General features: G+C 29.1%; 1 protein-coding gene across 1 annotated transcript in view; it reads left to right on the top strand.

The window, feature by feature from the left end:
* Dna2 (DNA replication helicase/nuclease 2) overlaps nt 1–25,142 on the top strand; it is a 62,703-nt gene extending 37,561 nt beyond the window's left edge. The window contains exons 11-17 of the mRNA XM_075367224.1: nt 2,104–2,396; nt 6,231–6,466; nt 10,288–10,481; nt 13,148–13,334; nt 21,743–21,892; nt 24,065–24,241; nt 24,821–25,142. Of these exons, the coding sequence (XP_075223339.1) occupies nt 2,104–2,396; nt 6,231–6,466; nt 10,288–10,481; nt 13,148–13,334; nt 21,743–21,892; nt 24,065–24,241; nt 24,821–24,994 (1,411 nt within the window). The 3' untranslated portion in view covers nt 24,995–25,142. The remainder of the gene's footprint in view (nt 1–2,103; nt 2,397–6,230; nt 6,467–10,287; nt 10,482–13,147; nt 13,335–21,742; nt 21,893–24,064; nt 24,242–24,820) is intronic.
* The last annotated feature ends 337 nt before the right edge of the window (nt 25,143–25,479 follow it).

Below are 25,479 nucleotides of genomic sequence, written 5' to 3'. Positions count from 1 at the left end.
AGTTGGTAAGATTAGAAAAAGCAAGTCATTGAATAGCGGCGCTGAGGGATCATCTTTCGTTCCTCAGCCAGTAGCCGGCGGCTATAAGACCAGTAAATTGACATCTAATCATCATCGTTTTATGTGGACCTGCGGCTACCAGTACCAGCATCTCAATGGTAAAGTACAATGGACTGAAGTATTACTGGCCAAAGACAATAAACCTGTAGTACCACCGGTCATTTACAATTATAGATTGCGTGACTATTGTCTGACTGTGAATGGGTTAATATGAGATATGTTAATATGCTTTGGATGAAATATGATCCTGGTAATTCTGCATAGCTCTTTTCTGTTATAGAACTAATAATTATGTGGTGTATTTATTTCACTAAAACATTTGATTGTTTTTATTACAAAACTAAAATAAGTCTTTTTTATATGTTATTTTGTATTTTTGAAAGCAGTTTCAGATCTGTTTAATTTCATTATTTTCTTGATTATAAATATAAAAATTAGTAATTAATTTTTAGTTAATTTAAAGATATAATTATTATTTAATTATAGTCATGTGTTATATGACATGTAAAATGTATATGAAAATTTTCTTTACTTACACAAACCAATAACAATATTAGCATGTATATTACTGATATTCAATAGTAGAAATATTGGTTTAAGAATTAATCCGTTTTTCTGTTACAACTTTTTTTTTTTCTGACAGAATGTGTGAAACATGTTTATTAATGGAAAGTAGGAATTGCATGCTGTGCTTACATTACATGTGCAAAATGTGAAGCTCTTGTAATTAATAAACCATCTTCATTTATGAGGTGCTACAAAAAATTTCCCAAAATTAGTATATAAAAATAATCTTGTAAGTTATTTACTTCCATCCCCTTCAAAGTAGTTTCTTTCTGTGTGGGTAGTATGATCCAACTATTTTTTGTAGGGTGTTTGTTACCTTTTGTAATTTGACCTGGTTTTTTTTAGTGGTTTTAAAATCTCAAGTAAGCTTCAATTTCATTTTTGAAAAAGAAAAGTTACATAGGATGAGATCTGGTAAGTATGAGGGGGAGTTTGAAATGACTGCTATGTTAGTAAACATCAAACATTTATGTTCAAGTGATGTGTGAATTGTCATTGTGCAGGAAGTAAGATTTTTTATACTTCCTCACATATCCTGTATGAGTTCCAACAGAATTGTCCATTCATAGTTTGATCTGTTGAAAGAACTCTGTGCTCAACAACATCAAAGTTAAAAAAAGCAAATCAGCATTAACTTAATGTTGTTTTGAACCCATCTTGCTTTCTTTGGCTATGATGGTTACATTGTTCTTATACACCATAACAACTGCTGCTTCATTTCAGGTTGTAAACCCATCATTCATCACCGATAATGATGTGGGAGTTAATTCATATTAGTATCATAAAGTTCTTTCAGCTCAATGCAGACTTGAAGCAGGTGCTGTTTTTTTTTGATGCTGAGCAGCCTTTGAACAAATTTTCCAAGCAATGAACTCAACATGTTTAGCTCCCCTGACAGAATTCACTGACGAACACCATTGATGATACCCCTACATTTTCACAAATATTATGGGTTTTTTCTGTAGTCTTGCAGGGTGATTTCATTTTCAGTTGTGCATTCTCTCAAAGAATGACCAGAATTCATTTAATCGACAACTGATAATTGTCCATTTTTAAAAAGCTTGTACCATCACTTATTTGTGTTTGGCGTAAATTTTGCACCAAATGTAACTTTAGATAAAGTTTGATATAAATTGTGAATTCTTTAATGTTACTCATCTTCATTTCACTGTAGAATAGCAGAATGACACAAACACACTGTTGCAAAGTCACAAAAACATAGATCGATATAGTACTTCACTCTGCCAACTATTAACAAGAAGTGCAGCTTGTGCAGTCTACTGTCTTGGTTATAACACAACTGGTGTTTGTGCTATTCAGATTTCAGGACAGTTTGGTAGCACCTTGTACACAAGGTGCTTTACATGAAGTAAAGTTTGCTTTATGTTAATTACATAATTTCTTAAACTGTTTGTGTTGAATTTCTGATTTTAATAATATTGTACATTTATCTCCAATTTAATTTTCTGTTTACAGAGATTTGAGTATATATAAAAATATAAATCTCCATGTGGATAATTATGAATCGCAAAATCAGTTAGTATTCAATATGACTAATTTAGGGCATCTTTTAGAAGGTGCTCCAGAATGTGGTTGGCTCAGAGATAAAATTATATCAATGGAATTACCAGTTTATTCTAGGCTCAGTTCTGAAGTGTTAAGTGTCGGACAAGATATTTTATCTAAACTTAATAAAGGACAAAAACATGCTGTATTACAGGCACTAGCTAGTCAACATTATCTTCTAATTAAAGGAATGCCTGGAACTGGTAATAAAGTTATTTTAATATAATTTAATTTTTTTTTTTGTGTAGAACTGCCATTATGTTCCTATTTTATGCCTTAATTTAGGCTACTTACTGTCAAAAAAGGATTAAACTCTGGGTTTTCTGAAAAAATAGTTCTGTTCTTTTAAGTGCTCCTTCTGTAACTTATACTTTTAATACAGAATAAACTTTTTAAAAAACTAACTGAAGAGTAAAGGCTACAAAATTTTTTATAATCTGTACGAAAATTATTACTAACAAGTTCTTAATTCAGTATTGACTTCAGGTTATCACAATTCAAAGAAATTAAACATTTTTATTTTTCAGTACTTTTGTAATTATTTTTTCTATATTTTAGTTATTTAAAATATTGATGTTTTCAAAACACATTGTTTTGTATCACTCATTTATTTCATTTAGAATAAGTTTTTTTAATCAATAAATTAAAAAAAAAAATTAAACGTCACAAATATAAAAACCATCAATAGCAAAGCTGTAATCATAGAAAAAAGGGTGATAGAAAAGCATAAAATGGTGGTCTGTGTTTTGGTTATATGAAAATAAATTTGGTTCTTAAAATGTTTTTGGCCTGAAGAACCAAATAAAACAGATTCCAGATCTGTATCTCCTGTAGTTTTCATGATTCCAAAGTAAAACAGAAAAATTTGGTGACAAAAACACATTTTTTTAGGTTTAGATTTTTACATTTTTAAATTTGAAGTACAATAACTTTGTAAAATAATTAATAAATTTTTAAATTGTGTTATTAGAACTTGTACAGAATTTAATTCTGAGAAAACTGACGTAATAAACTATATGAAAAGCAAAAAAAATCAACTTTTATTAAAAACAAAACTTAACAGAAAACCGTTATGAATTTGTAAAAATTAATAACAGCTCTTCTTATTGCAGTAAATTTAGACCTTCCCATCTTGTCAGGGGATCTGCCCCCTAGACTCTCCTGTATTGATTAAACTCATGCTTGTGAAAATAATAATGATAAATGAAAATTAACATCTGTTCAATTTATAAAAACTATCAGTATATTGTAATTTCTTAAGTGAAATTGGTTGGTCAGTACAGGACCTGAAACTAAGTGATCTGAAGAATGTGGATTTCAAATTAGTTGCCCTCCATCTTAAAAACAGTAGTTATAGCTGGTTACCTGCCCTTTATATATGTAAAAATGTATTTTGCCTTGGTTCTTAGTGTTATCTGACAAATACTTCTAGAAGTGACAATATTTCATTTCTCATTTTTTTTATTTATGTTTTTTGGTTAAGTAACTGGAGGCAGGTGGAGCCAATCGCATCACACATACAGTAACAGTGGCAGTGGATGTGTCGGTTGAGCCGCCACACCGTACAATGTTGCACTCCTTAAAAAATCAAAATTCAAATTAGCTGAAATTGGCTTTTAGATACTGAAGAGTATTTACCAGCTCAAATCGAGTGAATATTTTAGTACAGTCATTTGAGTGAATTTTTAGTATAATCAGAAATAGAAAAAATTTGCAATCATTCTTCAAAATTTTTATCTTTCTTTATTTACCCTTTTCAATGTCAAATTTAAAAAATCTAGAAATTGGTTTTTAGATATTCACATGAAGGTTACGCCAACCAAAAATTGAGTTAACATCCTTATTTGTTGCTGAGGAATTAAAAAAAGAGTGTTACCACTGTAACCCTATAAACTATGAATTTCAAAAAACCCTTCCTTAAGTGTGCACTTACACCATAAGAAATAAATATATATAAATTTTCATCAATTTATCTTTAGTAGTTTTTATTGGGAGTTGATTATGAGTCAGTCAGGATATCTTGTTTTACAGGTGCAAATATATTTATATTAATTTCATTATTAATCCGTCAATTTTATTTAAATTACTTAATACAGTTTTTATGTTTACTTTTTGTTTTTATTCATTTTCTTCTGATGGTTAAATTAATCCAAAATTTAAAAAGCAATAAATTTTTTACAAAGTAGTTTTTATCACCTTCAGTAAGAACATCTGGACTTCATATATTCATCATATTCTTAATGGTTTTTTTTTTTGGTTATGGTCTCTTTGGACCGCGTTGAGCTTTTTGCACACAGATGTCTCCCGTCTGTTTTCCCGGTTATGGTCTCTTTGGACCGCGTTGAGCTTTTTGCACACAGATGTCTCCCGTCTGTTTTCCCAGTACAATTTCATTTCGTCTCATTTAACTTGTTTTTGTTCATCAGTCCACTGCCTCCCAGTTCTTGTCTTATCTGTAAGTTTCCAGAAAATGTGTTTATTAATTTTATCTCTAAACTCAGTTCTGTTACACTCATCGCCTTCGTTCAGTTGTAGTTCGCTGAGATCCTTCTTAACTTCGACCACCCAATCCGTAGTCGCTTTCATATTTGTTAAAAAACTAAAGACGGGCTTCGTTAACCTATCATCCGTCATCCTGAGTATATGACCGTAGAACTTCACCCTTCGTTTTCTCATCGTCGACGTTAGCGGTTCGTTGTTCCCTTTATAAAGTTCTTCGTTACTTCTTAGTCTGTAAGATCAGTCTTCCGGTTTTCTTGGTCCCAATATTTTCCTCAAGATTCTTCTTTCACGTATTTCCTTCACCTTTAGTTCATTCTTCTTCCTGAATATCAAATATTCTGATGCGTAGAGTGCCTCTGGTTTGAGCACGGTAGTGTAGTGTCTTATTTTTGATCCGTATGATATACTCTTTTTGTTGTAGATATTCTTTGTTATCCCGTATGCTCTTTCTAATTTCTTGGTCCTTTCCGTGTTAGCTGCCTCATCGAGTCCATTAGCTTGAATAATTTCTCCAAGATATTTGAAACGATCGATTCTCCTGATATCCCCTCCTTTTGTTTTTATTTCTTTCTCCTTGTGATGTCGGTATTCCATGTATTCCGTCTTCTCGTGAGATATCTGTAGTCCTGTCCTTACGGCTATTTCCTCTAGTAACTCTATCGATTCTCTAGCCTCTTCAACATTTTTTGTAATTATTGCTATATCATTTGCAAAGGCCAAACAATCCACTTTTATTTGGTTTTTACCAGCTCCTAGTCATATTTCTTTTAATCCGTTTTCCTCTTTCTTCTTCCACCATTCCCTTATTATTTTCTCGAGGATTAGATTAAACAATATTGGCGACAGCCCATCTCCCTGCCTCAATCCCGTTTTAACTTCAAAGGGCTCTGATATTTTTCCCATAAATTTTATTTTGGACTGCGTATTTGTCAACGTTTGTCCTATATAGTTTGCGTCTTCCTGTCTACTCCGAATTCCTTGAGAGTTTCCATCATTGACTGTCTGTAATATATATATATATATTTTTTTTTAATAAATTGAAGTTGCAATCGTTTTAATGACCTATGGGGAACCAATTTATTAAACATAGTTCTTTGCATTTTATCCATACTTTATACCTTTCAATTTTGAGGATGTTCCATCCTCAGATATTCCAATTATTAAGGATTTATCATTTTAAAAACTATTGTGATCAGCAGTTTACTGCCTTAACAGCTGTCTACAATAACAACAAGACTGTTGATATTTTTTTAATAAGTAATGAGAATATAACCTATTCTACTTTGTTATTTAAAAAATATTGTAATTAGAAAAAATATGAATTTATGCAGTTTTGAAAATAATCCAAGGTATTTTTATAAGCTCAATACACATTGTTTTTCTGTTTTGTAAATCATTTTATGAAATATTTATTAATTATAGTGTAGGTTAAGGTATTCTTAATTAAGCAGAATCAGTAGCTAATTTATGTTTTAAAGTTAATTCAGGAATAAAAATGTATTATGTTTATAATTGAATAACTTAAAATTTTCCAGGTAAAACTGCAACTTTAGTATCATTAATAGAACTTTTGGTAAGATTAGGACAAAGTTTAATAATCACCAGTCACACTCATTCGGCTGTTGATAATGTCTTAAAACGACTTTCTAGTAACATTTCAATATTAAGATTAGGACCTTTATCAAGGATACATCCTGATGTTCAAATGCACAGTGAACATCATATTACTGCTTCCACTCCAGAAGAACTGGAAGGTATTTTTAATAGTAAAGTAAGTAGGCTTTCATGTTGTATTATTTTTTTACCTACTAATATTTTGGTTGTTAATTATTGGCTATTGTTTGATAACAGAAATTATCATTATATTTTTCACCATCAAAATGATTACTTTCACATTTGTTTTACATTCATGTGTTTGCTAATGCAGGAAAATCTGTACAAAAAGTCTACATATTATCTGTATTACTAATATAGTGTCAAAATGTAATCTGTGAGTAAAATTAAAAGTATATATTAAATTTTAAGTCAATAGAATGAATCATCAGCCTTCAAAATATCAATAAAAATGTCAAAAATTCCATCTTTCTTAAAAAGTAAAAAAAGGAATAATTACTGTAAACTATAAATTTCAACAAGACTCTGTTGATGAAAATCAACAGTAATGTGAATACAACCTATTTTATTTTGTTATTTACAAAGTATTGTAAATATAGAAAAAATGTATTTATGCAGTTTTACAATTCCCAGGTATTTTTATGAGCTCACAAAACATTTTCTTAATTTTATGAATCATTTTAGAAAATAATCAGTTTTTTTGAATCCAAAAGCAGTATTATTATAGATAGCACCATTTCATATGGTTTGTGAACCTACCACTACTACTCCAGCAGAATGATAACCAGTCCCTCCATAAGTGTACAATCAGTTACACATAAATGAGTCACCTGCCACAAACAAAAATCATCAGCAACAAAACTTATTCATACATACGTGCATACATAATTATGTACTTTGTGTTGAGAATCTAAAGAAATGATTATGTGTATTTATAAATATTATTGAAATGTAAACATCATAAATTAAATGATATGTAATTTCATTATTATTATACAATTCTGTACAACACAAAAATCACTTTCTAGTTTATAAAAGTGATTGTTGTTTTTTTTTGTTTTTTTTTATAAATGACTTTGTTTTTTAGCAAAAGTTGTATTTGTAGATTTAGATGTATGAAGATATCAGAAATTTTAATTTACCAAACAGTCTTCATGAATCAAATTTAATGGCAACAAAAAATGGAATATTATCTTCTAATGAAAGTTGTCTAAAATTCTATTCTAGGAGCAACAGCAATACTACTGTTATCAATTGAAATTATTATCAATTAATGGGAATACTATCCACACCATTAACAAAGGTATGTCTACATGAGAAGCACACTGCAACATTTTTATCCATATTTAAATGCTATACTTACAACCACCCAAATAATTTCTTCAACTGCTATTGTACAATCCCTAATTTTAATTTTTTCTGATATAGGTACATTGGTATCATTGTCAAAGAGGGTAACATCAAATGGTCTGATATTTTTATAAACTTTTTTCAAGGTCTATCTTCCTTAGATACATATTTCTACTATTCATTAGCAAACTTTCAAAATGCAATTAAATAAACATAAAGGAAAATCTAAAAAAAAAAAACTACAATAGTATTTATAATATGCAGTGATTTTTCAAAATCTACAATAAAGATTTGTGATGTAAAGTCGGAATAGACAAACAATAATTGTCATGAAAAGAAAGAGTGAAATCCGTAATAAATCACTAACTTCATACATCAATTTTTATTGCAATTATCAATTTCATGACTTCTGTCAAATTTAGTCAAATTGAACCAAAGGAAACAGCTTTTCAGGCATTATTTCATTAAATAACAGATTGCTTTGTGTAATGTGTTTATTTCATGCAAGACCAATGTTAATGTTATTGTTATTCTATCTATTAAATGGCCAATAGTTAGCCAAGAATATCCCCTTGCTTTAATGCCCATCACCCAAAATCATGGTTGTTCCAAACTAATAAAATATTAAGAGAAAATTTATTCTTTTATGGCTGCTGAATTCTGTTAATGGCAAGCTGATTCACTGAAAATGCTGAGCAATACAAATCCCATTAATATGCTCATTTTCACTCTAATAAAAACCTTCTTTTTTTTCATTAAAAAAATTAATCTACCTCATAAATACATGATAAAAAATTAGATTCTTAAAATTTGGTCAAAACTGTGAAGGAAAAAATGTTGTTTCCTGTTTTAAAATATTATTTACAACCTTTAAAAAAAAAGAATGAATGTTTCTTTTCATACCATTGTTACAGGAATCATTAATTCTATCCAGTAAGTTTTTAATAAATTTAAAAAAAAAACTTTTTGGATAACCATTTTTGTGACAGATTTAGGTTCATTCAGTATGTTAGAAATACTAGTTTTACTAACATTAGTAAAACTGTATTAGTTGCCAATTTTTGGATGTGTACATTCTTTTCTATATTTTTAAACATCCTTGCGTATGTTTATAATGAATTTCATATTTAAATTTTTAGTTCTACCTGTTAGGATTTTATTACATTAATGTTAAGAGGACTGTGTTATGCAAACATATAAATCTACATCCATTAATTAATAAAATTATTATTTACAGATGAAAAAGTAAATTTAACCACCTTTAGCAGAACAGAAATGAATCACTTATTAAGAGACAAAAACTAATAACATGCACAAATGCAAATAGAATGATTTAATCATCATGTGCATATCATTAATAAACTGATATGAACATTTAGTTGAAAATAAGTTATCTATATTTTTATCATCACTGACACAATAGTATTATCTGAAGACAGACAATATACACAGAAAAACTGGCCACAAAAAAAAACCCACAGGAGGAATGGTATAATTAACACAAACCTATGCTGGAACAGTCTTTTTACATCATTTCCAAATATTAATTACTTATATAGATTATAGTTATGGCTCTTAGAATAGAATTTTAGACATCTTTTATTAGAAGATAATATTCCATTTTTTGTTCCCATTAAATTTTATTCGTGAAGGCTGTTTGGTAAATTAAAATTTCTGATATCTTCATACACCTAAACCTATGAATACAACCTTTGCTAAAAAACAAAGAAAATCGTTTATTAAAAAAATAAACACACTTTTTTAAACTAGAAAATGATTTTTGTGTTGTACAGAATGATACTAGAACCTACAAGATAGAACTTATGCTTTAGTTAATATTTTTTAATAAATTATCAAACAATATAAAGATTTCTGACTAATTTTCAATAAAATTAAATTAAAATATTCCATTTTATAAAAGCAATATTACTCTTTATAAAAGCTAAATGTTACTATGTTATAAAAGCAATTTTTCAAAAAGTATTAATTAGAAATTGAATATTACATTATAATTAAACAATAATTATTTTTGTTTATAGTATCCAAGTGACATTAGGAAATAAAACTTTTCATGTATAGTTTTCTATATTGTCATGTGACTTTGATGAAATGTGTATTACAGTCATTGTTCCATCATCTCTTTAGGTCATTGCATATTACTACTTAATTACACTAAAGTGAATAAAAACATATTTACTATACAATGAAACATTGTGCAGATTGTTGGAGTATATGTTTAAAAACATATCATACTAATGTAAATTTCATCCAATGTCATTGGAAAGGAAAAGGTCCAAAAACCAATATTTATAATTAATATCTTCAAAATTATTTAATCTATACCGATTTTGTGTATTATATTTACAGAGTTACATCCTATTTATGCATTAATTTAGTACTTCATTATGCTGCTGTAATCAAGAATTTTCTGTGGTTTCCCATATTTTTCCAAAAAAATGCTAGAGTAGTTTTAGTTTTCCATTGAATTGAATACCTACCATTCCTGATGTAATTTACATTACATATAATTGTGTACAAATCTGAATAAAGTTCCTTTTTTATTTTATTTATTTTTTTAATGAGTTTAAAGTTTCTGTTCTGTTACAAGTAGTTTTTATTTTGTTTCAGCAAGTTGTTGGCGTAACATGTTTAGGGTCAGGACATCCATTACTTCATAAAAAAAAATTTAATCTAGTTTTAGTAGATGAAGCTACTCAAGTACTTCTACCAACAACACTCCGTCCTCTGTTTGCTGCTTCACGATTTATCCTTGTTGGTGATCCTATGCAGTTGCCTCCTCTAGTTAAAAGTCGGCGTGCTCGGTAAAATAATTAATTACTAGGAAAGATAAAAATAAATATTATTTTATCAAGATGTATCGTAGTAGCAGAATAGTTAATGAATATTTAAATTATTCTCTCTTTACTTATATTCTTTTTAATTTCTTTTGGAAGCATTTTTTTTTTGTTCTTCACTAATTCATCAGGAGGATGAATTTGTACATAATGTATTTAAAAAATTGAAGAGAACAAACATGCTCTGTCAGCCATGTTTGATTAAAACTTGGGTTGTTTTTTAATCTGATATGATTACGACTAACAGAACTTGCTTGCTTTCTTAGCAAAATATTAAGTAAAGTGCTTATTATGTTGTTTCTGTTCTTTTTTTTTAAAATATAATGCATTTGCATTTAATATTCTTATTGTTATTCAACTTCTGTCTATGTTTAATTAAATAAACCTTGTTTTAAATAAGAAACTTGTTTTAGAGCTTTGGCTTTCTTCATTGTCATTCTCAAAATAGGCTATCATATGATATGAAATGATTTTTTGCATGGGTTTATTTATTTTAGGATAAGATGATGTCTTTCTTAAAATTGTGTAATAGACTTTATAAAGAGTTACAAAAGTTGTTGTTTTGTTATTAAACATTCTTGGTGTCGTTATATGCTTTACCTTCTTATATTCATTTAATATTTTTAATTAGGACTTATACTATATAGCAGTATTAGCTCCCTGTCGCCGCTTTGCCTGCACTACATGGTTATTTATGCTTTCCGTAGTGGTCAATCTTTTTATTTTATGTTTTTTAGTCAAGTAACCAGAGGCAGGTGCAGCCAATCACACATACAGTAACAGTAGCAGTAGCAATGGCTGTGTTGATAGAGCCACTGTGCCATGTACCTTCGCACCCCTTAAAGAAATTGGAATTAAAAAAATCCAAAAATGGTTTTTAAATATTTATCTGAAGAGTATTTGCAAGCCCAAATCTAGTGAATATCTCATTTAGTATAGTTGGGTTTGGAAAAATTTACAGTCCAAATTTTTTTTACCTTTCTTCACCCCCTTTCCAGGTCAAATTTAAACAATCTAGAAATTGGTTTATTCACATGAAGATTACACTTACCAAAAATCAAATTGATATCTTCATTTGTTGCTGAGGAATTAAAAATAGTCAATTTCATTGTTACTCCATTTTACCCCTTTAAACTCTGAATTTAAAAAAATTCTTTCTTAGTGTGAAGTCACACCATAAGAATATGTATACATATTTTCGTCAATTTATCTTAAGTAGCTTTTTCTTGGCATTGATTATGAATCGCTCATGATATGTTGTCTTCAAGTAAGAATTCTGTTGAAAATATTAATACTGAAAAATATCTTTGGTGCGGCTCACTGTAAAAACTTACCAGTAAAATTTACCAGCTCACCACCTGGCATCTCGAATGAGAACTGCAGAACCGTAACAGATTATTTATTATTTACATCTTTTAATAAATAATTTTTCATTTTTAGATAACATTTCTGAATAACTGTGATCTGTTAGATTGGGAGTGTATCTGATGCATGCAAAAGTTAGCCTTCAATCTACTAACAAATACCCTGTTTGTTTTGAAAATTGGACAGTTGTTTACAGAGATATAAGAGTACCCCATTGCACCTTCCATAACTGTGTTATGTGTACCCTGTTTGTTACCAGAGTTGATGGTGATGATTGGTCTAGTCTCCCACAACGTGCTCGCATACCTCACACGCAGTCTCCACGGGAAGCTCAATATTGTTAAATAGAAATTTCTAAAATCTATTTAGTATTTTATTTAATGTAAATTTCATTTTAATACTTTATTAATATTATTCATTCTATCTAATTTAAATCATTCAGTACAAACCCAGCTCACACAGTGATAGAGACTCACAGTTCATTAATTCATTCACTAAAGTTTGTGCTTCAACTGGCAAATCTCCACTCCTAACATAAATATGTTTTATATATATACATATATATAAAAAAATTTTTTGATGCATTTTAGCATTACTCCAAATATTTACAATTAGATGAAAATATTTCATTTAAGGATTAAAGTAGACTATGTAAATATGACATGAGGGAAAGTTGAGCAAACTTTTGTTGATTTTTCTATCCTGTTAATGACTGAAATTATGAAATATTTTTTCCTAAGGTTTGTTAAAAACATGTTTAAAAGTAAAAAAATATTTCATATATATGATGAGCTGAAATACCATTTTTTAATGATTATATTACATTAATGACATCAGAAAGTTTTTTTTTTTTTTTTTTTAAATTAAACTGTAGTTAAAACTTAAGTTTTAAATTCTCATATAAAAAATATATAATATATAGACTTTTGTAATTTCATTTCTTGTAATGAAGTTATGAAATTTTACTAGCAGGAAAACATTAAAAAGAAATATTAAGATGTAAAATAATTTAAATAAATTATGTAAGAGTAAATTATATAACATAATTTATTTACTATAATTCCTATAGGTTTTATTCAAATAAATTATTCTAAAAAACACTAAATAACAAAAGTCTAAGATTGTATGAAGCTCTTATTTTCCAACCAGTATTTCATGAGTTATAAATTCTTTAATGACAACCTTATTTTTCATGTGAATACTGTAAATATTTAATAAATATTGTTTTGTTTATTTAACTATTTATTATTATTTTCTTGTTTTAATAGTGACTTAGGTTTGCATCAAAGTTTGTTTTCATATTTGGATAGACCAACAGTAACAGCAGAACTTAGGACACAATATCGTATGAATAAATGTATTACAGATTTGGCTAATGGACTAACGTATGAAGGAAAATTAGAATGTGCAAATGATATTGTCGCTAGATCAACAATTACCATTACAAAAGTACAGGTAGGTTTTATATTTTACGTATGTATATACATTTTTGTATAAATTAAAAAAAAATATTGTTGTTTAGATGATGATAATAATAGTTAAGTTATAAATATGGTTCCATTTATAATTTCCAGGTTTAATAAAATTAATCCATCGGGTTGGCCTAGTGATGAACATGTCTTCCCAAATCAGCTGATTTGGAAGTCAAGAGTTCCAGTGTTCAAGTCCTAGTAAAGTCAGTTATTTTTACACGGATTTGAATACTAGATCATAGATACCGGTGTTCTTTGGTGGTTGGGATTCAATTAATAACACATCTCAGGAATGGTTGAACTGAGACTATACAAGACTACATATCATCCTCATTCATTCTCTGAAATATTATCTAAACGGTAATTACCGGAGGTTAAACAGGAAAAAGAAAGAAAAGGTTTAATAAAATAAAAAATTTCACCAAATTTATTAAATTAATGCAGTATATATTAGTATGAAGAGTATTTATTTTCACAAAAGTAGTCACTTTACAATCACTCAGTTTAATTACTGATAAATAGCTGGTCATTTGGTCTTACATAAGAGAAAAGGGATATATATTGCTGTCTATTAACATTTTCTTGTCCGTAAATGTTGCTTTAACCATTCCACTTTAACTTAATTACTAATCCAGTTCAATGCTGGTGTTATACGAATGAAAGTTTCTGGTGTGGATTTCAGTTTTTAAAATACCTCTTTTTCTTATGTATAATCCAACTCACTTTAAGTGAAACTTTTTTCTCATTTCATTTAAAAATTTGTTAACGTTAGTATTCTGTAGTATAGTTATGTTTTTACATTTTTGCATTACTTTACATTTGTCAGTTATTAAATTTTATTGAATAAATTTCCAATTTTTGTAGATAATTATACCTTCTTAGACATTTAAATTTTAATAATATAATGGCAATAAAAAGGAAATCAATTTCAAAAAATTTGAGGATGTTGATTACTTGAAAAGTAAAATGTAAATTTTGACACCAAGTTAGTCAGATATGAAAATTAAATGAAATAGCTGCAAAATATAAATTATAACATTGAAGAGTAAATAATATGACATAGACTATTTTATAAATTAACCTCTGCTTGGGTGTTACAAGCCGGTTTTCATAGGATCAATGCATGTCTGATAGATATCACCTAAGCTTAAATATTGCCACAATACATACAGTCTGTTGCCATTTCATTTTGTACCGTAAAAGTTGTATGTGGCAAAATATGGACATGATTGTCGGTTCTTCCTTCATTTGCAAGGTACATAGGTTCATTCATTTTTGCAAGCAGAAGTAACATCTGCAGCTGAGGTAAACCCTCAACTATGTATAGTTGGGGTAACAGTGTAATGATTGATGGTTCTGTAAGAGAATGGTACAGGTATTCAAGGAAGAAAGAGGATAATATTCACAACTAATGTGCACAAGGAAGAATATTAATATTCTTAAGAATATTAATATTAATATTCTACTGTGAGTGATGAACTTGTTGAAAAAATTAAACATGGCATTTGAGATAAATGACACATCACAATTACTGAACTTAATAAAATCTCAAATTTCAATGTCTACTCTTTACGGAATTGTTACAGACAGATTAGGTATTCAAAAATACCACACCTGATGGTTATCAAAACAATTTTAGTCCAGTGTTTGACGGTTTTTCATTCAGAATTCTTTTGGACAAAACTGATTGGTGTGAAATTTGGACACTAATTAGGAAATAGCTCAAGGAACAAAATTTATATATTGCTGAAGTGTGCTTTTACGCTGGGGATGCCACTCCTTCTTGGGGGTGGAAATTATTATATTAAAATAACCACAGAAATCATTGGAGGAATAAAATCTAAACAAAAAATGTTCTATAAGAATTTTTTGTAGTCAGTATTTTTTGAGTTATTCATGATAAAAATGTTGTTTCATCCACCTTACGTTTTATCAAAAAAATTATTATTAACAAAAAATGAAGCGTATAAAATAATAAGAGATTGGTTTTTATTTATTTCTGAAGATGCAATTCAAACCGAGTTATGCTTCGTTGAAGGTAACTTTGCTCACCGAAAACTGAAATCGAGCCTTTCAATATTAAATAACAAAAAAACCGAAAATTTTTCTAGGAAAACTTATAGGATATTTTTCAAAGTACTTGAAAAGACCTTTAAAATTAGATTTGGTAAAAGTCATTAGCATGAAAAATAATGGACTTATGATGAAAGAAAATGGTTCTCACTTTTTTTGGAGAAAAAAATCAGCAATGAAACAAATGGTTTTTCCGCAAGAATTGGAATTGAACGTAATCCTTTTACAGTTTACTTCATTTATGTACTAACAATATGTTCTAGAAGTTTGATTGGTTTGAAATCTCCAGATTTGAAAAAGAGGTTGATTCAAATATGAAAAGTTTATTGAAATCTCTTAAAAAATTTTATTTTTTCACAATAATTCAAAAACTATGTAAAAAATGCCGGAGTACAAAAATTTACTTTTTTATATTACTGAAAATTTTTGTTTTTTTTTATTTCTGTAAAATAAAAATTGATTGAGATATTACTGTTAGAAGTTTGCATTTGAGTACGAGGACCACCTTTCCCCAAGTCTTTTAAACTCAAAAATGAAGGGCTTTAGGAATCTGAATTTTACATGGCTTGTAGCCCTTGAAATTCCCTTGAAAATGGCTTTTTAAGCGAATGGATATCTTAAAAATTAAGGAAGTTATTGTTGAAAAACAAATCACATTTTTTCTGTAAAATTTTTGGAGCATGTAAATTTTTATCAGTAATTATTAGTCAAGATAAATTTTTATCAAACTCCAAAAATAAAAGCAGATTTATAAAATATCTTATTGAGGAATTACAAAAAAAGTATCAAATGCTACCAAACAAAAGGGGAATCTAATGAAGATGTCGATGTCTTAGTAATTTAACTGCCAGAGCTAAGGTCAACGAAAAAATTCATTTCCTGAAGTTAGGAAAACAAAATGTTCCTACAACGATATATTCATCAAAACGATTTGAAGTGGATTATCTAAATAGTCCGAAATTAATCCATTTTTCACATTGTTTCACTGGGTGTGATACGTCAGTGTTCTACAATAAAGACAAAAAATTTTTCCATCTTGCAGAAATTTTAGAAGCCGCGAGATACTGCACAATATTACTGTATGGGGGTGCTAAAGAGGTACAGTTAAATAAATTGGGCCGTGTCAAAGACTTCTCAGCATTTCTCGAGCAGATGCACTATGAGTCCTTTATTAAAGCTACCATTAAAAACAGTGCTGTTAAATTGTCTTCCCTGGTTCCTAGAGTCGATGCTCTGAATGAGCACTTTAAGATAGTCTATTTCCAAACCCACATCATAAATTATGTTTATGAGTTGTAACACAACATAAATTATGTTTCAGAATATGAGAAAATGTTTATTCTACACATTTAAATGATTTTTTACTACAAAACACTTACATCTATAATTTTAATAATTTATTTCATAAGGGGTGGTAATTAAGGGTTGAAATGTTGCAATAAATCATAAATTATACAGTACCTAACTACTCAAAACTCAGTATTCCAGATCCCAAAACAGTTAGTGTGACTTTTAGCAATCTTCAGGAAAAGGTTCACTACCTACTATTAGTACCAGCTGTGAATGATCTGTCCAACAAAACAGTTACTGAAGAAATTATTATCAATGCAGTTCAGCACAGTCCAGGTGTCACTACCTGAAGTCTTTTTAAGTGGATCAGAGTTTCACATTTGATGGTTTGGAGGATACTTAAAGAAAACAAGTTTTATCCTTATCATAAACAGCCAGTTCATCATCTGCAACCAGATGGTTCGCTTTGGAGTTCTGCAATTGGTGGAATACAAATGAGGCAATTCTACAAGTACAGGGTGGTGGATGAAATGATCCAACATTTGTTTTGGCAATAATTGTTTATGTTAATAATGTGTTTTATGTTGGCAGAAGTGACCAATTCATGAATATAAGTTCCTTCTCTTTCCAGTTGCGCTGTTGTTTATGTATCATTCCAAGATGGGCTGACAAAGGAAGACTGACTTGAACAGCACGTAAAGTCTGTGTTGTTTTTTAATGAAACAAAAAGTGTGCTGCTTACACAAAGACAGTTTTGTGCACATTTTCAAACTCAGGGATTGCTCTCATTTAAAACAATTCATAGACTTTATAAAAAATTTAATAGTGATGGTTCAGTATATGAGAGAGTAAGCGCGAATAGAGTGCCAATGTTTGTTCTCCACAGAATGTTGAAGCTTTCACAGCAGTATTGCTGCGGAGCCTGGGTAAATCAACATGAAATTTCTAGGCAATTTGTGCAATGAATTTTAAAAACTGATTTCTATTTGTGTCCGTACAAAATGTTGCCAAAATTAATGGTTAACAACAATCAAAAAATGCCACTTACTGAATGGGCTGTGAACCAAGATGTATTCTTGAGCAATGTTTGATTTTCAGATGGGGGCACATTTTCATATAGACAGGGTTGTTAATAAACAAAACATGCCTTTTTGGGCCTCTGAAAATCCATACATGCTTCATGAAAAGGCGTATCACGCTCTGAGAATTATGGTATGGGCCGCTATCTCAAGTCATGGGGTAATAGGGCCATTCTTTTTGAACAGACACTGAACAGTGAATGTTATCTGAACATACTGTGTAATAATCTTGTTTCTCAGCTTTTTGCAAAATAATTTCAATTAGAAAACAAGTGGTTCATGCAGGATGGGGCCAGATCACATGCAGCTAATGTTGTTTTAGACTTTCTGCATGAAATTTTTAACACAAATGTCATCTCAAACCGTTTTCCTAATCATTTTGTGTGTGGACAGAACTGACCTCCGAATTGTCCTGATTTGAATCCGTGTGATTATTTTCTTTGAGGATTTCTAAAGGAAAAGATTTTCCCTAAATATCCTCGTACAGTGATGGAACTCTTGAGTTCTGATCATTGAGGCATGTGATGAAATAATCAGGGATATGTGTAGTTGAGTTATTAACAACATAGGAGTTTGCGTTGAAGAAGTTGTTGGATGTGATGGTGGTCATATTGAACATGTGATAAGCAGAACATAATCTCCAGATTTATAGTATACACTTTGTATGTAACTTTTCTGTATTGCGATTCAAATAAATATTTTTTAACAAAACCAAATGTTGGGTCATTTCGTGCGCCACTCTGTATGTTATGTTTATCAACAAGGCAGATTTCACTCGAGGTGTCAACAACTTACACAATGAGTATATATGGGCATAAGTAAATCCTCATGAATCTGTGATAGACAGATTTCATCACCGATTTAGTGACTGTATGTCTGGCCTTCTTCAAAATCAGCTGTTTGGACTGTTCCCATGGATCGTTCTATTAACTGGCTGCTTAAATGCTGAGGTCTACGTATGCTTTCTTCAACAAGTATTGCCATAATGCATTGCTGCACTATGGATGTGGCTGAGCAACTTTTTTGAACATTTATTATAATGTACTTTGGTCTAGTGTATTGTTTCTAAATAAAATTCAAATTTTTCTAACTTTTATATTTGTGTTTAATTTATCATCTTAGATAATTTTGTTCACAATTTACAACTTTTGTTTAAAGTTTTATATGTTTATTATCCATTTAACAAAATTATTTTATGTAAGACATAAAAACACGATTTTTTTATCCCAGTTTATAGGTTTTTACCCCAAATTTCTCAAAAACTACTGCAGATTTGGTTTTAGGACCTTCTTTATTTGTCATTTCAGGTTAAAACCATAAAAAATCACTAATTCTGCCCTTTAAATAACATCCTAAAAATTTCAGTACAACCTCATTTCACCAGGGTTGCTGAAATCCAAGCAAAATCTTTCATTAGCCATAACTCGTAAACAAAGCATCTTAGGACATATGTTTATATGAGTTTTTTCCATTATTTTTACAAGTAGAATAGGTTATGAAAGTTTCGGGAGAACTTGGTGATACATCTGTATATGAATAAAGTATAATGAACATAGTTAAGGCATTAATTATGATAATTATAGGTTGAAAAACAGCTTATAATAATCAAAAAATGTTAAAGCAAGTGAAAGGTATCCGGTCAGCTCTGTACAGAGCATCACCAGTAGATTACAGTAAATACTTCCATTGATTTTTCAGGTCTATACTCATATTACTCAGCCTACAACGTACTTAGAATGTATAATCATGTACACACCACCTCTACATCATAAAGAATGTATATTTCCACAAATAATACATTATTACATGTTTAATACAGTGCATTTAATGGAATTTTCCTAGGTATAAAATATAAAAATAATAAAATCCTGAAGATTATTGAACTATATGTTTATATACCAAAGTAAAATTAAGTAATTTATTTTATAAAGTTAAATTCTTACACAAAAATAGAGATATACAAAGGAAGTAAACATAATAAAAATTTAATTTTTATCTGATTCTTGCTAATTTCTATTTTGGAAGAATCTGGATAAAAGAGGTTTTACTGTAATGGTATTACACAGGGTTTACAAAAAAAGAATATCAGGGTTTTAAAGCTATTTAATATCCCAAATATTTTTCTTATGAAAGAATAATTGTTACAGTTTTTCTCTACCAGTCATGCATTACACATCCAGGACAGTTCATCCCATACTAACTAGCTTATCTGGAATAATTTTGAAGTGACAGCTACTTTGATTATCCTGTGCTTCAAATCAAGTAGATCAGTATATAGTGGGGTATACAAGATCCTTTATAAAACTCCAAAGGAAAAACTCTGTCGTAGTAACTGCATCAGAAGGGCAGCTTTCCGGTTTTAGTTAACCTTGAAAGCATACTTAAAAACCCGTTTTTTGCATCCAACTTCGGTTTCTGTGAACTGATTTCCTTGAAAATCAAGTGGGTTCTTTTTCAACTAGGTTTATATCATCCTACCAAGTTTCATCAAAATCAGTTAAAAATTGCACCCAGTAGAACAAAAAAAAAGGTGAAAATGTACCTAATTTTTTGGCATTAACTTCGGTTCTTGTGAACGAATTCAATTAAAAATCAATAGGGTTCTATTCCTAATAGGTTTATATTACCCTACCAGGTTTTGTCAAAACTGGTTGTGAGTTGAGTTCAGTAGAGCAGATGAAAAAATCTTATTTATATGTACATGCATATATGTACGTAAACATTGCAGAATTGTGTTCAGGAGACTCCAAAATGTAAAGAAAACCCCTCTTCCCCAACACCCCCTTAGAAAGTCTGAGTGAGCACTGTAATGATTTGTACAAATTCTTTTGAAATTCACTAAAAATCACATGGAATCCGATTCATGACTTGTAGGCTACCACAAACAAGCTCTGTTATTGTGACCATGCCAGTCAATCCAATGATTGGTGAAAACGTCATTCAACCAATCCTGTACAGTGTTATGCCGGTGAAGAGGTGTACCAACTTATTGCCAAATAAAACTCTGAGGTCTACCTTGCTGTCGAGGAAAGAGCTATGTTCACAGAATATCCAAATAAGTAACTCCTGTTACACTTGCTTCAACAAAAGAAGTCCCATAAACTTGCCATCAAGATACTGCAAAAAAAAAAAAAAAACATTTAATTTTGGGGAGTCCCTTTCGCATTGTAAGAGTTTATGGGGATTTTCTGACCCCGAGATATGATCATAAGTGTTTTAACTTTTCCACTAAGATGAAATGTTGACGTATCACTAAACATAATACGATCAAGAAATTCATCTTCTTCATGTTGCTATATTTCAGTTGCGAAGACAGAATGTTCAGCGTAGTTTATAGGCTTTAAAGCCTGTAACAGCTGCAAATGGTGTGGATGCATATAAAAGCGGTTCCTTAAAATATTTCACACTATCATCATTTGCATTGCTAGTTCACAATTGACCTTTCTAACAAATATTTTAGGATTGTGCAAGAAAGACTTCCTGACACGTTCAACATTTTCTTTGAATAACACTTGGTCATACTGTACTCTTCCCTTAACACAGACATTTAATCATTTTAAACTGATTATGGCGTCAGTGAATGTTGTTGTCATTAGAGGATCACAATTAAACTTTCTACAAAAGTTACAGTTTTCAGCTGTAACTACAGATTCACATTTAGAAACTGCAAAACAACAGTAGACTTTCTGTTCAGGAGTTACCATATATGCTAATATATACTCAAATGGAAACGTAGGCAATCAATCTACAACCAGGCACACAACTAAAACTCTTCTTTTTTTCTCTTTGATTAATCTTAAATCAACACTGTTGTACACTTCATCAAAGAAGTGTTATAACAAATTAAAATCTCAATATTATTTTTCTTATATAGTATAATGGTCATGAAATATATATTGATTATGTGTATAATATTCAAATAATATAGTACTGTTATTTCTTTTTTCAGGAAAATTGGCCAGATTGGATGACAAAAGTGTTATCTACAACACTTGAGCATTCTGTTGTTGTTTTAGACACAGGTTTTGTTAGTCAAGCATGGTCTAGTAATAATCGTGAAAGTAAATACACTTTAAAGCTCATTAAAACATTTTTAAAAGTAAGTACAATTATCTTACTTTTCATTTAATTAATAAATTATTGAATACTGTTATTGATGTAAAATTTTATAAGCATTTTTTATATACCCTTTTATGAGTGCTTCTTTAATTATAAGTTTCTTTCTGTATTGCTAGTTTTTCTCCCTGCCATGCAAGTAATAATTTTTTAGATTTATCATACCCACAACTTTTATTAAAACGAAATCTATTTTAGATAAGGAAAATTTTGTAATTTTTATAAAACTAAAAAAAGTGAAGGAAGATTTAAAGGAAAATTACAGCTCAACTGGGAAGTTAAATTTTTTCTACTGTAAATTTGTTCTGAGAATTTAATGAATTGTATTTAGACTTTTTTACTTCCTTTTACGAAGTAAAGGAAGTACTGTGATCACGAAAAATTTCGGTTTTCAGATTTCAATGGAAATATCCATTTTAACCATCCCTGAATTTATTTTGGCTAGTTTCGACGTTATGTCTGTATGTATGTACATATGTCCAAAATAAAAAAAAAATTGAATTTTGGACTTCTTAAGTGCAGTAATAAGCCCTCATTGAGAGCTTTTCAACAATATATCGTAAGTGGTACTTATTTTTATTGGTTTCAGAGTTATAGCCAAATTAAATTTTAATTAATGAACTATTTGAATGTTACAAGGGAAAAGCACATCTGACTTCATCTTTTTTATTTTAATTTAGCTATATTGATTTATTAATAATTATTAACCTCTGTAAAAACAGTTTTACAATAAGTAATAATTCAATAATAAAAAAAAAAAATTAAAAATATCAGTAGTTATTAATGAAATAGAATTTTATGTACTTATCATTTAAAATATATATATATATATATATATATATATATATATATATTACATATATTACATAATATATATATATGTAATTTAATAGAAATAGAAGTGTCATGTGGTGTCTGCATCAGATTTTTAAAATAGACATTAGGCTGAAAAATTTTGTGTACTTTTTAAATAAATTTTTCAATTTTGTACAAACTAAATCAGTTAATTACATCACCATATGTTTTATGTTGTTTTTGTCAAATTTAATTGATATGAGATCTTTGAATAGTTTTTGTTCTCTTAAATCGCTTATAAAAAACAGTTATTTTTGCTGGTAACAAATTATTGTACATTAATGTTACTATAATAAATGTTATACCATCATTAAATTGGATTATTTTGTCTATTTGTTGCAACTTTTTTATTTCATCATCATCAGTCATCAGATTACTTCTTTGAGGGCATCTAATATTATACTATAAATACAGTAATGCAACAAAAAATTAATTCTTTTCTAAATAAAATTAATGTGTACTTTTTATATTAATTTATCAGTGTGTAGACAAGCATCACTAAATTTGTTAGACTTAATTAATTTTCCTTTTATTATAAAAGTTTTAGTTTTGATTCTATTAATTACTTACCAGTGCATAAATTAATGCAGGTAATATTAATCAGAAATTTGTTAAACCCTGACTTTACATCCAAAATAAAGTTCATAACATTTTTTAATAATGGAGAAAGGTGTTTCGCCTTTGGAACTTGAACATCACCTTGCCACATACATAACAAAAATTGTTATGATGATATAAACAAACTCTAGGAATTTTGTAACTAACAACTAATTAAAAGAAATAAAGTTGTTAATATGTAATATACAATAATTCAGACACATAAAGCATTCACAATGACGTGCTTACTGGTTTACTGCTATCTCACAACTGGCATTGTTCTGATGAATGTGTGCTACACTAGATCACATTTGTACATGCCTATATACATGTCTGAACCTGCACAGCAGTAGCAACACTACCCTTGAGTTAGCCCATTTGATTCCAACATATTTACAATGTTCTAGGAGCTTTTACTTGACAGTGGACAAATGAATGGAAAAACATTTTAAAATATTTAAAAAGATTAAAATAACAAGAAAACTGTGGGTGATGGAGAAATTCTGAATACATATTTGAAAACAGGATAAAAAACTGCATTAAGTACACCTATTTGTATTCATGAAACAAAAATAATGTTTACCAGTGTTATATACTGTATCTGCATCATGCCTTCGTACACAAACTTTTTACAATAATTAAGTAATAATAAGTGTTATTTTATTTATATTCCTTATTTATTTTAGTTTATATTGTTTTTTAGGTTGGATTGGCTGAACATCAACTGGGAGTTATTGCTCCATTCAAGGCTCAAGTAGCACTTTTGAAGAATGCTTTTCAAACTGAAAATATTAATGTTGAAGTCAGTACTATCGATACGTTCCAAGGACGTGATAAGGATGTCATTATATATTCTTGTACTAGATCTAGTCATGCTAATGTAAGTTCTTTTTTATTGTTATCATTAATTTATTCTTGTATTTCCTCCTTTTCCAAGTTTAAGAAATACGTATCCCTTTAGAAAAAAAAGGGTTACATTAATTTATTGCTTTATATTGTCTGTTCCAGTATGTCTTTATGGTTGTGATGAATGTAAAGCATTTAACTTGTACAAGATGCCGGTGAAAGTTTTTTTTTTTACTGAGAATAATGAATGATGTTTACCATATGATCAGCCTCTGTAGTAAACAGTGGAAAGGTTTCTCTTGAAATGGGTTGAATATTGTGTTGAGCCACAATTTAGTGGCTCAGTATGCAAATGTGCAATATTTGGTGTAAAAACTAATGGAAATCTTATTTTCTCCTCACTTTCTGATATACAGAATGTGATGCTAATGTTCTTGAGAATGGCGAGTTCAAATTCAGATCACATGCATTCATTTGATTATGGTTTCTAACAATCATGATATAAGTGAAACTAAGTTCCAGAATGAATTTTGTGTTTTTATCATGAAAAACTAAATATGATATGTATATAATGCCAGTAAAATATGTTTATATTATTTTTTTATTTTTTTAGGAAACAGGATTACTGAGTGATCATAATCGACTAACTGTTGCTGTTACAAGAGCAAAACATAAGATGATATTTATCGGTGATGTGCAAACATTAAAAAGTTATCCTGTTTTTCTAAAACTGTTTTCATTAATTAATTCTTCATGTATAATTAAATTACCTGAAGAAAGTATTTAGTAATTGTATCTCTTTTTTTTTATTCGCATTTTAATTTAAAAACAGCATAGAATTTAATGAAGTCAACAGCTTACAATCTTCAAAAATAAATTCATGATATGATTATATAGTGCTTCAAATAAAAAACTATATTACTACTTAATTATGTAAAAAGGTATATGAAAAGGTTTTGTGCATTCCTAATTATTGAGTGTTTTTACATTTTGCATTTTTTCAACTGGAATAATATTTAAATATTTTTTTATTACTCATTTGTTCAATTTTTTTGCTTTCCTTTTATATTTAATAGACTTTTTCTTGAGATTATGAGCATTGATGGCTATGGTCATTAGGTCTTGTTCTAAACAAAAAAAAGAAGCCTACCATGATGAGAAGAACTATCAATTATTTAAAACTTAAAATAAAAGATAGTAATGAAATATAAATATGATATATGTAATAACATAATTCAATATATTTATATATAAGGTAATATGAAATAGTAA

This window comes from Lycorma delicatula, chromosome 5 (assembly GCF_047948215.1).
Source record: "Lycorma delicatula isolate Av1 chromosome 5, ASM4794821v1, whole genome shotgun sequence".
Taxonomy (NCBI): Eukaryota; Metazoa; Arthropoda; class Insecta; order Hemiptera; family Fulgoridae; genus Lycorma; species Lycorma delicatula.
The sequence above is the reverse complement of the archived record's forward strand: the minus strand, read 5'-3'. Positions and strand labels throughout refer to the sequence as shown.